Below are 14,644 nucleotides of genomic sequence, written 5' to 3' on the forward strand. Positions count from 1 at the left end.
GCTTGTTTTTCAACATGTTGAAAAACAAGCGACTGCAACGATCAGCCGACATGAACGATGTCGGCTGATCGTTGCACTCTATTCCACGGGACGAATATCGTTCGTAGCGGCCATTATCGGCCGAATACGAACGATATTGCTCCTCTAAACGACCCGTGGAATAGGGCCTTTAGGGTACTATAAAACAAAGCGATTTTTAAAGATTAACAATAAACGATCGCAAACGAGATAGTTTATCGTTAACCTGAAATCGTTCACCATATTACACAGAAAGATAGTTGATAGTTTTCAAAGAACAATTGTAAACTAGCAAATTAGTTTAAACTGGAAACTTTCCATGATTCCTTAGTCACTGATTTGGTCATATAAAGAAATAGTAAAGAGAGTGTATAATAAACTTGAATCAGGACTCCATGCTTATGTGTGTCCAGAACTGGAAGTGTCTTAGATCATCACTGTGGTAACAAATTGTGACACTTCTATTGTGCTGACATGGCATTTCTTGAGCATTAAGCATTTTATGCCTGAATGACTGCAAGAGCAATTCATCTGACTAATAACTTATTCTCTTTCACAGTCGGCTTTTCCAGGCTCATTCTGTGCATTTTCATGATTGTTGGCCCACATGATAGGCCGCCAAAAGACTATGTCTATGATCAGCATTTTTTTGCATGTCCCAAAGTCCAAAGTCCTATAGGGAGTAGTATCGTAAATGAGATGGCAGCGCGTCTTTTCCTGTCTAGTTCTCCTGATCGGTACTGATCAAAACTTTTGACAAGTCTCCATTACATGCAAAAAAAATCCAACAGCATCCAAGGTAACTTAAGTCCAATTTAAATTCACATCAGTGAAGAAAGAGAAGAGGGCAATCACCGTTCCGCTTGACTTCTTTATTTGTTACATGCGGCCATTGCTAGTCAGCGTGCACTCTCAGGTGTGTCCTCCACAGACACGTGCCAGCTGTTTTGCGCGTCACCGGCGCACTTCTCCAGACTGGAGAAACCCCTCAGTGACGCGCAAAACAGCTGCCACGTCACTGTGGAGGGGGTTGGTGTTTTGAATAAAGAAGTCAAGCAGAACGGTGATTGCCCTCTTCTCTTCCTTTACTGATGTGGATTTAAGTTTGCCTGACGACACTGTCATCATTGAGTAAGCACCCCCACATTAGAGACTTCACGTTACCCATACTATAAGATCTAGAGCTCTGCCCAGTACTTATAGCCAGCAGCAGTGCCACTCTGTGTGACTATTTGCAAGTATAAGTCCAATTTATTAATACCCCAGGGTACAAACAGAGCGACGTTTCGATACTTTGTGCAAGTTTTTAGTGCCTTTACGAAGGATTGTGGGCCTACCAGTGTGCTTCCTGCGATATCACTGTGCGCCTTCCAGTGGATATTTCCATGAAACATGCTCTTGGACTTTTTGCCCTTTCGGTATGTCTCTATGATATGTCAAAAGTTTTTTGAAACAACAGCTACACTTTAAGCTTGCAGATGGCGTGGAGAATTGCACATAGTCATGGGGGTGTCAAGATCGTTTTGGAAGGAGAGCTCAGAGTTTTCCAAAATTGTGACTTGGTTTAAGAGCATTGCTTTGGTGTAAGAGCTCCCTGTACTGGGTGGGAGGGCGAGTGGAGGAGGGGCATAGTCTGCATAGTGGGGTCTACAGCCCTGTACTCTGACCCAGAAAGTCTCCCTCACCTTCCAAATCATAGCAGATCCACTTCAGGCTGGGGCTTACATCAGGGGACAGGACTGTGGAGGTAATCTCTCCATAGCTGTAACCCTTCTCTGCCCGGCAAGACAGTGCTGCTATACTGTGCCCACATCTGCCCTGCTCATTCCTTCATGCTCCCTGCAGTGTCTGTCAGTCCTGATTGGCCCCTGCTGAACACAACCCCCTCCCCCATTGCTCTCATGTGACCACACAGACCTCTGACAGCAGTCCTGCTTCTCTGTTCTAGCCTGTTATACTACGCTACTGCATTATGGAGATCTGCAGTTCCATCCTGTATCTACAAACTGCTTCTGTTTTTCAGGTTTATACACTTACTTTACATTATACTACACATGCTGATCGCTACACTGCATATTAGCTTATAATATCACATATTCTGCTGTTTCTGAATGTTTGTTTCATCTGTTTTACATGTTATTCAGAATATAAAATCATTATTTTTGGGGGTGTTGAACCAATTGTCTGCATTTCTATGATTTCTTATGGGAAAATTTGTTTTGGTTTAAGAGTGGATTACAAGCACGGTCCCGAAACAAATTATGCTCGTAATCCAAGGCACCACTGTATATAGTGTATATAGTATAGATTTATAGAATTCATCCACATCTTCTCCTTTCCTTGGTTGAACTTTATGGACACACATCTTTTTTTTCAACCATACCATGTAACTATGTTTTTCACAGTTTAGTAAAATGCGCAACAAAATGCTATGTAACATATTAAAAGGTTGCAACAGCTGGAGAGCCAAGGTTCCCTACCCCTGGATTATAAAATTATTACTCACATACCTATAGATGGACACACTATATCTGACTATTGTTTAAAGGGGTTATCCAGTGCTACAAAAACATGGCCACTTTTCCTCCTCTCTTGTCTCCAGTTCAGGTGTGGTTTGCAATTAAAGGACAAGTGCCATGAAAAACTTTTCCCCAGTAATTGAAGCACATTACAAAGTTATATAACTGTGTAATATGCTTCAATCACCTGTCTGCCTCCCTTCCCTGTCTTCCCCCCCCCCTCCACCCCCCACCAGGAAGTGTCCTAACTCACACAGACCTAATTACTGTCGTCACCGTCACCAGGCAGCTCCTTCTTGTGAGGATGAGTCATCAGCAGGAGGGCTGCTCTAGGTCCTGTTACAGCAGCCCCCCCTCCCCAGTCCAAGTGATGGCTTGCAGTTGTTCAGCCAATGGGAGCTGAGCAAGCTGAGTCACCTGACAAGGCAGGGGAGGTAGAAGGCTAGTGTAACAGGAGAAGGAGCTGAGAGAAGAGCTTGGTGACGGTGATGGTGACGACAGTAGTTAGGTCTGTGTGAGTTAGGACACTTCCTGGTGGGGGGGGTGGAGGGGGGAAAAGACAGGGAAGGGAGGCAGATAGGTGATTGAAGCATATTACACAGTTATATAACTTTGTAATGTGCTTCAATTACTGGAAAAAGTTTTTCATGGCACTTGTCCTTTAAGCTCCATTTACTTCAATGGAACTGAGTTCTAAACCCCACCCAATCTGGAGACAAGAGAGGAGAAAAAGTGGCCATGTTTTTGTAGCACTGGATAACCCCTTTAAGATCATCATAGAAGTAGCAGATTCTTAGGCAGACGTGTGTAGAAATGGAGCTCATGTAACCTGGATTTACTAAGGGCCCTATTACACAGAGCAATAATCATTCGAATCATGCGATTATTGCTCCATGTAATAGAGACAACGATCAGCCGATGACAACGATTGGCTGATCATTTGTTTAGGTTTGTCCCTGAAATAGTTAGGCACTGACCGCGCATTGCTATTACACGTAGCGATGCGCGGTCGGCGCTTGACCATTTTAGGTCCAAACCTAAATGAATGATCAGCTGATGATCATTGTCATCGGCTGATCGTTATCTCTATTACATGGAGCAATAATCGGCCGACGATTGCCCAAACACCTGATACCTTTCCTCTCCCTGCTCCCGCTCTTTTCCCCTGTGCTCCGGAGCTTCCCGGTCCCGGAGGCTGCAACGTCTGAGCAGCCAGTCAGCTGACAGGCTGCTCAGCCAATCACAGGCTGTGGCAGTCCTGGCCTGTGATTGGCTAAGCGACCTGCCAGCATCGGGAAGCTGTGGATCACAGGAGAGAAGACTGGGAGCAAGGAGAGGTAAGGTTTCAGGTGTTTGAGCAAGGGCTGCATGGACATTGCTAACGATGTCCATGCAGCCCTTACTGCCAGATTATGGACGCTCGTTTACTAAAATGATAGGGCCGTAGTCTGTCCATGTAATAGGACCCTAACTTTGGGGAAAGTCTAGCAATTTGATCAATTCTTGATCCAAAAGATAACTATACGGAGAAAAACACACAATCGGGTTGCATTGCAGTTTTAAATTTTGCATTGATGTTTTTCCAATACTAAATGTAATAGAAGGGAAACATCCTGATCGTGTGTGTTTTACCCTAACACTTGCCAATGACTTGAAACCTCTTTTAAGGAACAGTGTCCGTCAGTGAATGAACAATCTGTAGGTGTAAAGATGATAATGCCTCCATTATCTTCCATATTACCACGTGTAAGGGAACCCTAGCACTTATACAGATTATCTCAAGGATAGAACTAAATCCCTTTTGGCTGTCTAAGTACTTTTGGATAGAAGAAGTGATAAAGAAAATCCAATCTCACGTTTGGTAACGCAGCGTAGAAATGAAAACTTTTGTCGGTCGATTATTGAACAGTAGGTGGCAGCAACACACCCAAGGTCGTACCATTTAAGCAACTTAAAAAAGAAGGGGTCAGACCTAATTTACCACCCCCCCCCCCCCTCTACTCGCCCTCCCCTTTTCAGGCGGGTTTATAATGGGATCCCAATGGAAGTGTTAATGCTTTAAACCTGCTGCCAGTAAAGGACAAGGCAAGACCCACAGGAGAGACATCTGTGCTTGTCCACTTTGCTTTCTTAAGATTTTTTTTTTTTTCCTAATATTTTTTTTTTGTAAGTATTAGATTCTGGCTTAGTTTTTTTTTCCAAAATTGCAGAAAAGCAGAAGATTAACCCTTCTATGTCTGTTTTATAAACTTTTTACACCTGTTTTGAAGAGGAGACGCAATGATCCAGAGAAGTTTTACCGTTATTGTCACTTTACAAGTTCTTCTTGTCCTGCAGCATGTGACCCAATCCTTGAACCACAGGGGCACCGGACCCAGGGTAAGACATCACTGTATAAGATCCATTATAGATAGATAGATAGATAGATAGATAGATAGATAGATAGATAGATAGATAGAATTTCTGTGCTTCTATACTTGTCAGCTGATCAGAACTTGGGGGTAGCACAAAACTTGAAAATACTGCGAATATGGAATTGAGAGGTAGTAAATGGCAAAGAGCAACTAGGAAAGTGTTCTTTACAAAAGTGTTGACTTGTATGGCACTAACACAGTCAGAGTCGAGTGTCATTGAACAGTTTCCTTTGTGCACTGGGATACGGCTCTGAGGCAAGAGTATTAGTAGGTGCTATGTAATATCACATTGTGAAACGCTACCTTGACAGCTCCAGCTCTGCTACATCTGTACAGAGTATGAAAATGTTAAACAATGCAAAGTTGCTGTCAAAGTACGAAGACAGGCAAAGACTAGCAACATTTTGGTTTCAGGTCAAAACCATAAATATCAATGGGATGTTAAATCCTGCACTGTGGTATCTACAAGTGGGGACTTAGAAACCTGCGCTATTGTTTCCTTCATCTTTAAATGTGATATTTAGGGGTATTTTTCTAACATTGATCACTTACTTCCATGTTGGTGTCTTTGTCCGAATCTGACCCTGTACAACAGTGTTCACCAACCTGTGACTCTTCAGCTGTTGCAAAACTACAACCCCCATCATACCTAGACAGCCTTGTAGTTTGCTACAGCTGGTGAGCCACAGGTTGGAGAACAAATGCTATATTGTATTACATTGCTCTGTGGTTTGGTTGATTTATTATATATATATATATATATATATATATATATATATATATATATATATATATATATATATATATACACACACACACACACACACACACACACACACACACATACATCTAGATAGATAGATACACACGCACTTATATTCATACCCATACTGTGTATCACTTCTTTTAAATCAACTGGTGTCAGAAAGTGCCTGAGATTTGTCATTCACGTCTTTCAAAGTACTTATAAGCTGCTGTATGTCCTGCAGGAAGTGACATATTCTTTATAGTCTGCAAAGCAGGAGAGGTTTTCTATGGGGAGTTGCTGTTGCTCACGGACGGACAGAGGTGGCAGCAGAGAGCACTGTGTCAGACTGAAGAGAATACACCACTTCCTGCAGGACATACAGCAGCTGAAAAGTACTGGAAGACTTAATTTTTTAATAGAAGTAAATTACAAATCTCTGGCACTTTCTGCCACCAACTTATTTAAAAGAAAAAAACTTTTGGTGGAGTGCCCCTTTAACATAATCAGTGTAGGAGTGAGGAGGTATCTGTAGGTGACAATCATTGATAATCTCAATGATAAAGCACTTATTGTAGGGTTGGACTGAAGCTGTCATTTTACAACTTTTTTTTCTACCAAAACCTTGTAGAAGCAAGTAATGGCAGAAAAGAGAAGGACACCAGTATGGGCATCTGCCTTAGTCTATTGTGGAATCTGCCCATATGGACATGTGTTATATCATTCATTGCAGCATTAGGATAACAAAGTTAACCCATATTCTTCTATTTAAAAAAAAAACAAAAACAAGAAAAAAAACTGCCAAACCGTGCATCATAACAAATTTAGCTGTAGTCCTAGTAGTGATGCATTGTGCACAAGGTCCAAAACACTCATCATTTCCACCCTATTATAAAAGTATAGCACAACACAATTCAAACATAAAGCTATAGCAATAGCTAGGTGAATCAAAGAGATCCCATAGGGCTAGGACAATATGTTACATAAGAGTTATTGTGATGGTGTTAGTAAGTCTCATATACTATGTGGTTGCATGGAAAAAAGAGCATGTAAAGTGGTATGAGATATTTTGGAAGCTGTATATCAATGCAAAGAATTTATGAAAATTATATTATATTATTATATAATTATATTAATATTATAGTGTGACCCCCAGCAAGGTTACATTACAACATTGGGCCCATTGTAGTTTATGGTGGAGCCCCAGCCTATAGGCAGCCATAGACATGAAGCTTTCACCAAGATGCCATGACATTCGCAGTCAGACCACATGAAAGCTATGCAACAGTCCAAATGGTTTTCCCATATGGAAAACCCACATAACATTATCATGACTAGTGCATTCTCTGACCAGTGAAATACTGACATACTATTATCATTAAGTTATTGTAGAGAGATCAGCAATCACTTATTACTGGAGCACCTTATGGCACAACCCACAGTCTGGTGATTCTCACCATTGTCCGAGTGGATATGCCTACTTTATATGTTTCAGCTTATTACAGAGCATGTGTACCGGACGTGTGTGTGTGTGTATTATATATATATATATATATATATATATATATATATATACCAATTACACTACAGTGTACAAATGGCCAGAATTCTAGTTTTTCTCTGCATCTTCCCCTACCATAGACCAGGATAGTAAGTGCGGAATAAAGTGGCCACTATGATGTCACAGCCCCATTATAGTGGCACTTGGCAATCGGGCATTGGAGCACAGGTATACTTAAAGGGGTATTCCAGCACAAAAATATGCTGCTGGGGTTGGTGTAAGGAAGAAAGAAAAGATACTTAGCTACCTGGTCCCTCTACAACTGCTGTAGGGGTTCCTTCTGGTCCCCGTTCTGCGTGTCCCTTCTTCCTGCTTCAGGGACAAGATGGTGGGGCAGGACCTGCCTGCTCAGCCAATCACTGGCCACAGCAGCTTCCCATCTTGGCCAGTCATTGGGTGAGTGGGCAGGTCTTGCTGAGACAAATAGCAGGGGGCTGCAAGGAGTTGCAACGGGAGCTATGGGTTAGAGGCTAATTCATTCTCAGATTCAATGGGGATCCCAGAGATAATAAAGTAATGGCATATCTAGTAATATGTCATCACTGTATAAGATGGGAATAATCCTTTATATAGCACCCTCTATTATCTATGTCCTGCTGTTTATATAGCACCCCTGGAGTCATCATCCAGATTAGCATCTTTTCCTAGTAAGGATCTCTAAACACTTATCCCTTAGTATCATCTGTCGGTGGTTGTTCAGGGGAGCCCCATACAGACAAATCTGGGGATAAGGCCCACAGGAACAGGATAATACCGTTATATGCAATGCAGAGTTTGCCTTAGGCCCAAGCGCTGCCTACCAACAAGGTCAACATACTGCCCAGAGAGGTAGCAATGTACAGAACTATTATTGGGGCCTAAAGGGGTTGTCCAGGGAGCAAAGATGGTGGTGTATTATCTCCTTTGCTTTTTAGTGCTTCCCTTTCACTCTCAGCTCATCTCTTAAAGGGGTTATCCAGGATTCGAAAAAGCACAGTCCCATTCTTGCAAAAATATCACCACCCCTGTCCACAGTGTGGTATTGCAATTAAGCTTCAATCACTTTAATGGAACTGAGCTGAAAACCACACCCAAACTGTAGATGAGAGCCATGCTTTTTTTTTTTTTTTGGAAGAAAGTGGATATGTTTTTCTGAACCTGGATAACCCCTGTAAGTATACATTCTGAGATGAGAGAGGGTGGGAACCAGTTCACGATCATCACCTGTGTACATCAGTACATGAGTGCAGCAACATTGTTCAGCTATTAGACATTATATGTGTGTATGGTGTCGCCGCCTGCACACGATTGTTACTTGGTACCGCGTCCTCTCATCTAGGAATGCTATCCTGACAAACATCCACACAGGATATGTGCGGACTGAACATGTCCTTTTGACCAGGACAGGTCGGTCCCCTAATGTGTACGGTGAGGTGTCTGGCAGTGACTGTTTCCAGTTCAAAACACGTAGATCCAATAGTCTACACAATAGATAAATATAGATATGCTATCATAAATAAGTAGAGAATACAAAGATAGCAAATAAACAGAGATAAAATAACACTGCACCACCCAGGGTTTAATGAAAATAAGTAGCTTAAAGGGGAAGTCTGCCGGGGGGGAGGGGGCAAAAATTTAGTACGGGCAGGGGGTGGAGAGTAATAAAAAAGAAAGTCACCTGTCCTGATGCTGTTTCCAGCTCCTGGACCCCTCCGGCTGTCTTCTAAACTTCCCTCCAGCAATGTCACCACCCGACTAACAGATGCCCCACTCAGCTAGTCAGTGACTGGGGTGGGACACTGCAGCAGTCATTGATTGGCTGAGCGGGCAAAATCCCACCCGTCTGTGACATGGAGCCTGGGTCGTGACGTACCCTGAAGCCAGGAGCAGATGACATAGAGCGGAGTCCAGGAGCTCCATGATGCTGTGAAGCGCAGGCTCCAGGAGCGATAAACATATGGGATTTTTTATTTCCCCCCGACCCCTGCCAGTAAGGAATCTTTGACACCCCCCTCCCGCGCTGGACTTCCCTTTAATTATATAATTTAAGATGCATTAGCTTACAGACACAGTTATTCCAAATTCTATATTCCAATTCCTGCCATATGCTGCTGTGGTGATATATATAGTCATAGAAGAGAGAACTCCCAGTGCCATTTGTGAGGACCCCACCAACCAAATACTCATACCTCCGCCTCTCAGACCTGTAACGGACGCGGGTTGTTGTCGGAAAGATATCGAAGTTAAGTGTAAGGGGTCAGTCCTAACCTTTTGGACTGCCTCGGAAATCCCTTGTTCCGGGCAGCTCTGAACATTTTCTTCCTGTTTTATATTAAGATTAAGCCTTGGAAGAGTCTTATTCATATTTTTCCATCTTAAACCAAGTGCTTCATGCTTAATCATAGCGGATAATAAGATTTGGAAGGAAGGTCGACACATAAGAAGAATTCATCTTAGACTTGGAAAACAATCCCTGTGTCCTGTGCTGTAAGCTTGCAGCGACACGAGGATTAGGCCGAAAGAGACGTATTTGGCTGGCCCGGGATCTTAGTAATCCCTAACTGGATCCAGAACTTTGATCATCTCCTGCTGTAAACGCTGCCATGCTCATGCCTCTCTGCTCAGTGGGAAAGACTTTAGGGCCATCTTGGAGCATCTGATCACCATTGTATTGTTGTGTCCAGTAAATGTGTCTCCAGTGTAAATCAGATAGAGCGTCAGGACTATTTATTGGTTTTAGGGCGGCTAGACTCTTTAATAAAATGGGAATTGTTTGCTGTTCATTGCACAATCTTGGTTTAATCTTGCTCCAGGCTCGCGCTCTGCCCGGCAGCTGACTGTACATACCACACACTGTGTATTGTAAGCGCTTTATGAGGTGTGATGTCTCTGTGTACTAGATGTGCAATCCTCTACTGGATCATCATTTACACAGATTTCGTAGAGCTTAGCTTATGGCACAATACTGATATGATATTGATACAATTACATGAGAATCGCAGTTTATTTCCGTTTTCTGAATACCATGTCATGATACAAACTATTGGACGCACTTAGAATCGATGGTAAATACTTGCTGTCTCACTACTTTCCCCATAGATCGGACATTTACAAAATGCTGACATATTAGGGTTAGGGATGGTCCGAACCGAGTTCGGTTCGGGTTCGTACGAACCCGAACCCTCGGTAATGATTCCCGCTGTCAGCCCGCTCCGTGGAGCGGGCGGATCCAGCGGGAGGACCGCCTGGAAAACTGGGATACAGCCATAGCCATAGGCTGTATCCCAGTTTTCAGGGCGTTACTCCCGCTGGATCCGCCCGCTCCACGGAGCGGGCAGACAGTGGGAATCTGCTGCCGAGGTTCGGACCATCCCTAATTAGGATTCTAGTTTCTCATGCCGATAGATTTATTATGTGTCTGATTTCTCTTGTGTATTTGGCAGTCTTTTTTTTGCGTGTGTGTTACTTTTTCTGTCCATTTGCACCAAACTTCGCCAATCGTCCCTAATGAGACAACCAATAACCAATAAGCATCATATGAACTGGTGGCACCTGTATATCCATCTTAATGAAGCTTTTGTATCTCTACCTGGGAAAGCTGAAACCCATCTCTTCAGTGGCGTAACTAGAAATGGCTGGGCCCCATAGCAAACTTTTGATTGGGCCCCCCTTCCTTTCTGACTGACCACTAAGCCATTAAGTCTAGTCATAACTGCTAGTGCTCATCAGGAGTGCTTGCAGTTAAAGGGACATTTGCAAAACCCGGGAGACCCACTTGGCCACCTGGTGCTTGAAATGATCACTCAGGGGGCCCAGTGTATTGCAGTAGTGGGCCAAGGGGCCCCCGGATGCAGTAGACCCCATAGCAGCCTCTATGGTTGCTACAGTGGTAGTTACGCACCTGCATCTCTTTAAAGCAAAGTGCATACAAACCTGCTAATAGTTCCTGGTAGCCCCCTACCTCTTTTATCCAATGCTAAAAAAAAATAAAAAAAATTTGATCCAGTAAAAATACTGAAATTAGGTCTTTTGGAGCACTGGGGGTCCTTCCCCCAGTGCACCGTTCAACCCACCACCACCTCAGATGCTTGTGCTTACCTATGCATATTCAAAAAAGGAACAAGCAGGTCTTCCGGAACTACTACTGGAATATGCATCAGTAGGAGTAATCAATGGAGGCGGCAGAGCAAACTGAGGGGGCAAAGAAACACTCCCCCCCCCCCCCCCCCCCCCCCCAGGGCTCTAAAGGAGCTCATTTACATATTTTTATAGGATCAAATTTCTCAAAAATGGAGGGACTTTAGGGCCCTATTACATGAGCCAAATTTGGCCAATAATCGCTTTGTGTAATAAAAAGGCAATGATCGCTGTCTTTCAATGTCTTTCAATATGCTGAACTAACAAAGATCCGTATAGCAATGTTCTGCACGCAATAGTAGAAGTGGCAGTAGACCGCTGTTATCTTCTATGGGCTGCCCGGACAATTTAACGGTCACCAGGCAGCTCCCTGTGGCCCCACCCCTGCTCTTATCCGCTCACTGTCATCACATGTTACATCGCTGATAGCAAGAGGAGCGCTCTCTTGCTCCTGCTAATCAGTCATTGTAATAGACCAGAATGATCACAAGAGTGGTAATGGATAGAGAAGGTAGGTGGCTACTGGGAACTATCAGCAGCTTCGTATGCACAAACCTGCTTATAGTTGTCCTTTAATGCTGCAAAGATTTAGGGTGCCTTGTGCCCTAGGCCCGCAATGCCTCTGCATAATTATACAAGTCCCTTTTGTATATTTAGCAGCATGCAGGGCACGGCTTATACCAACAAATCCTGCACAACTGTCATGCATGGGCCATGGTGGGCCAGAATGGAGGCCATGTCTTGAAATGCCCACTGCGCCAGCACCAGAATGAATACTACATCACAGCACAGGTGCAGCAGTCGTGCAGGGCATCCATCGCCGAACCACACTGCACAGCTTACATTATGTAGCCAAATTATCAGTATGTATATGTAGTCAAGGGAGGGACAAGCTGGATTGGTGACCAAAGCCATTTGCTCCTTAGCTGTGATACCTAGGATTTCGACCAGGGATGGGGAACAGTCAGCCCTTCAGCTGATGCAAAATTACAATTCCCATCATGTCTGGACAGCCAAAGCTAAAGCAAAGCTAAAATTCAAAGCTAAAATTCTTCTGGCAGCAGCTTATTTCTCTTAGAACAATGGTCAGGCAGTTGAAATTAAAAATGCCCAACCCTTCTCTCTGCAGACTGCGATGGAGTCAGGAGGGAACAGGAGGCAATAGTTGTCCAAACTGGTGCAATTCAACAGGACCAACTGTCTAAAGTGTATGGGGACCTCTAGGCACTGACAAATATGTATGGAATTATCAACACCAGGCAAAAACTTGTTGCTCTAACTTTAAGGACTAAATATTTCTCCTTCAGAAAATTGCAGCAAGACAATTAAGGCAGCATAAACTAGTGACAGATTCCGTTTAAGATGGGTAGCATGGGAAAAAATGGTCCCATAATAGGTAAAAAAAAGTTCTTCCCACCTCCAAATATGGAGTAAGGATGAAACAGCTGTCAATCATTCAGGCCTGGTGACTGAGCAGTGGTCGGAGAACAGAGTTGGTGCCAGCAGTATCACAGCGACACTGCCTCAAGAGTTTTTTACAAACATAATCCAAAAGATTAGTGATATACAGGTATAAATAGAACTGGTAACTGTCAGCACGTCTTTATGCATATATGCCCTGTCAGTTTCCCTTTAAAATTAAAGGGGTTATCCAGTGGTACAAAAACATGGCGACTATCTTCTAAAGACAACACCACTCTTGTCTCCAGTTTGGGTGCAGGTTTTGCAACTTCGTTCCATTGAAGTGAATGGAGCTTAATTGCAAACCACACCTGAACTGGAGACTGTCTGTGGAAGAAAGTGACCATGTTTTTGAAGCACTGGATAACCCCTTTAAAGCGACTCTGTACCCACAATCTGACCCCCCAAACCACTTGTACCTTTGGATAGCTGCTTTTAATCCAAGATCTATCCTGGGGTCCGTTCAGCAGGTGATGCAGTTATTGTCCTAAAAAACAACTTTTAAACTTGCAGCCCGTGCCCTATGGTAGTATCTGTGCCCTAACTTTGTACCACCCCTCCGTATCTCCTCCCCACCCTCCTTATCATTAGGAATGCCACTGGAACATTTTCTCTATGCTGAACATTGCACAGCTGCTTAACAATCCAGCCCATGTTCAGTATTTACACAGCAGATGAATAGGAGACAATCTGCCTGGCGCATTCCTAATGATGAAGAGGGTGGGGAGGAGGGACGGGTGGTGCAAAGTTAGGGCACAGATACTCCCGTAGGGCATGGGGCTGTAAGTTCAAAAGTTGTTTTTTAGGACAATAACTGTATCACCTGCCAAACGGACCCCAGGACAGATCTTGGATTAAAAACAGCTATCCGAAGGTACAAGCGGTTTGGGGGGGGGGGTCAGATTGTGGGTACAGAGTCGTTTTAAGGGCAGTACAAATGATCACAAGATCTGCACAAGGCTGCACAATTACCAAGCCAATAAATGGGATCACCTTGGGCTGCGTAACAAGGCCTTTTTCTGGAGGATAGACCCTCAATTTTGAAAACAACAGATAGCCCCTTTAAGAAGAACAGCTAAGGAGTACAAATAAGCTGATCACTTGAGATCACAAGTTAGATATACTATATATGTAATCAAACTGAATATCTAAGCGGTACAAGGTCTTATACAGAAGAATGATGTCATAATAAGACAAGAGGGTAAGCAGGGAGCACGAAAAAAAGGGAATATTTGCAAGAAATTCAATGAGGCAAAGCATTCGTACAAGTGGCCTGGAATATATTGGTGTATTTTGACTGGTCTCCTTGCTTTAGGTTCAGACGTTTGTGAGAACAATCGCTCGCTTATGCTTCAACAGTTTTATATTTGCCAGGAGCTAATGTGTAAAACAGATTGACAGTCTCCTGACATTTTTATTTTAATTTATCATGTTAGCTATTGTACACACACTTACATGCACATGGCCCAATACAAGTCGCACAGCACCTTTGCTTGTTTTTCCATCCCAATCATACACTTCGTTGCAAAATCCTAACAGACTTGTCTCTATTGGAAAATCAGAGCTCCAGAATTTATTAGGCATGAAGACAGAGAAGATGACTAATCCTTAACTCATGACATGCTTTATTTTTTGAAAATAAGTAGATGGAAGTGGTTACGGTCATACAATGTGTTCCCAGTAATAAGGATTTCTTTTACTATATGCTATTAAAGTGTCCCTGTCATTTGTTCAGCCCACCCGCCAATCATTAGAACAATCTGGGTGAAGCACATAGCTGAGTGCTTCTCTCCCTAACTTATTGCAGGGG

The 14,644-nt window shown here is 43.3% G+C and overlaps 1 protein-coding gene across 3 annotated transcripts in view; it reads left to right on the forward strand.

The window, feature by feature from the left end:
• Window positions 1–4,587: 4,587 nt before the first annotated feature.
• Window positions 4,588–14,644, forward strand: part of SMOC1 (SPARC related modular calcium binding 1) — a 153,081-nt gene continuing 143,024 nt past the window's right edge. For all 3 annotated transcript variants that reach the window (XM_069951043.1, XM_069951045.1, XM_069951044.1), the window contains exon 1: window positions 4,588–4,916. In XM_069951043.1, coding sequence (XP_069807144.1) covers window positions 4,818–4,916 — 99 coding nt within the window. In that variant the 5' untranslated portion in view covers window positions 4,588–4,817. The remainder of the gene's footprint in view (window positions 4,917–14,644) is intronic.

The sequence above is a fragment of the Dendropsophus ebraccatus genome, chromosome 13 (assembly GCF_027789765.1).
Source record: "Dendropsophus ebraccatus isolate aDenEbr1 chromosome 13, aDenEbr1.pat, whole genome shotgun sequence".
Taxonomy (NCBI): domain Eukaryota; kingdom Metazoa; phylum Chordata; class Amphibia; order Anura; family Hylidae; genus Dendropsophus; species Dendropsophus ebraccatus.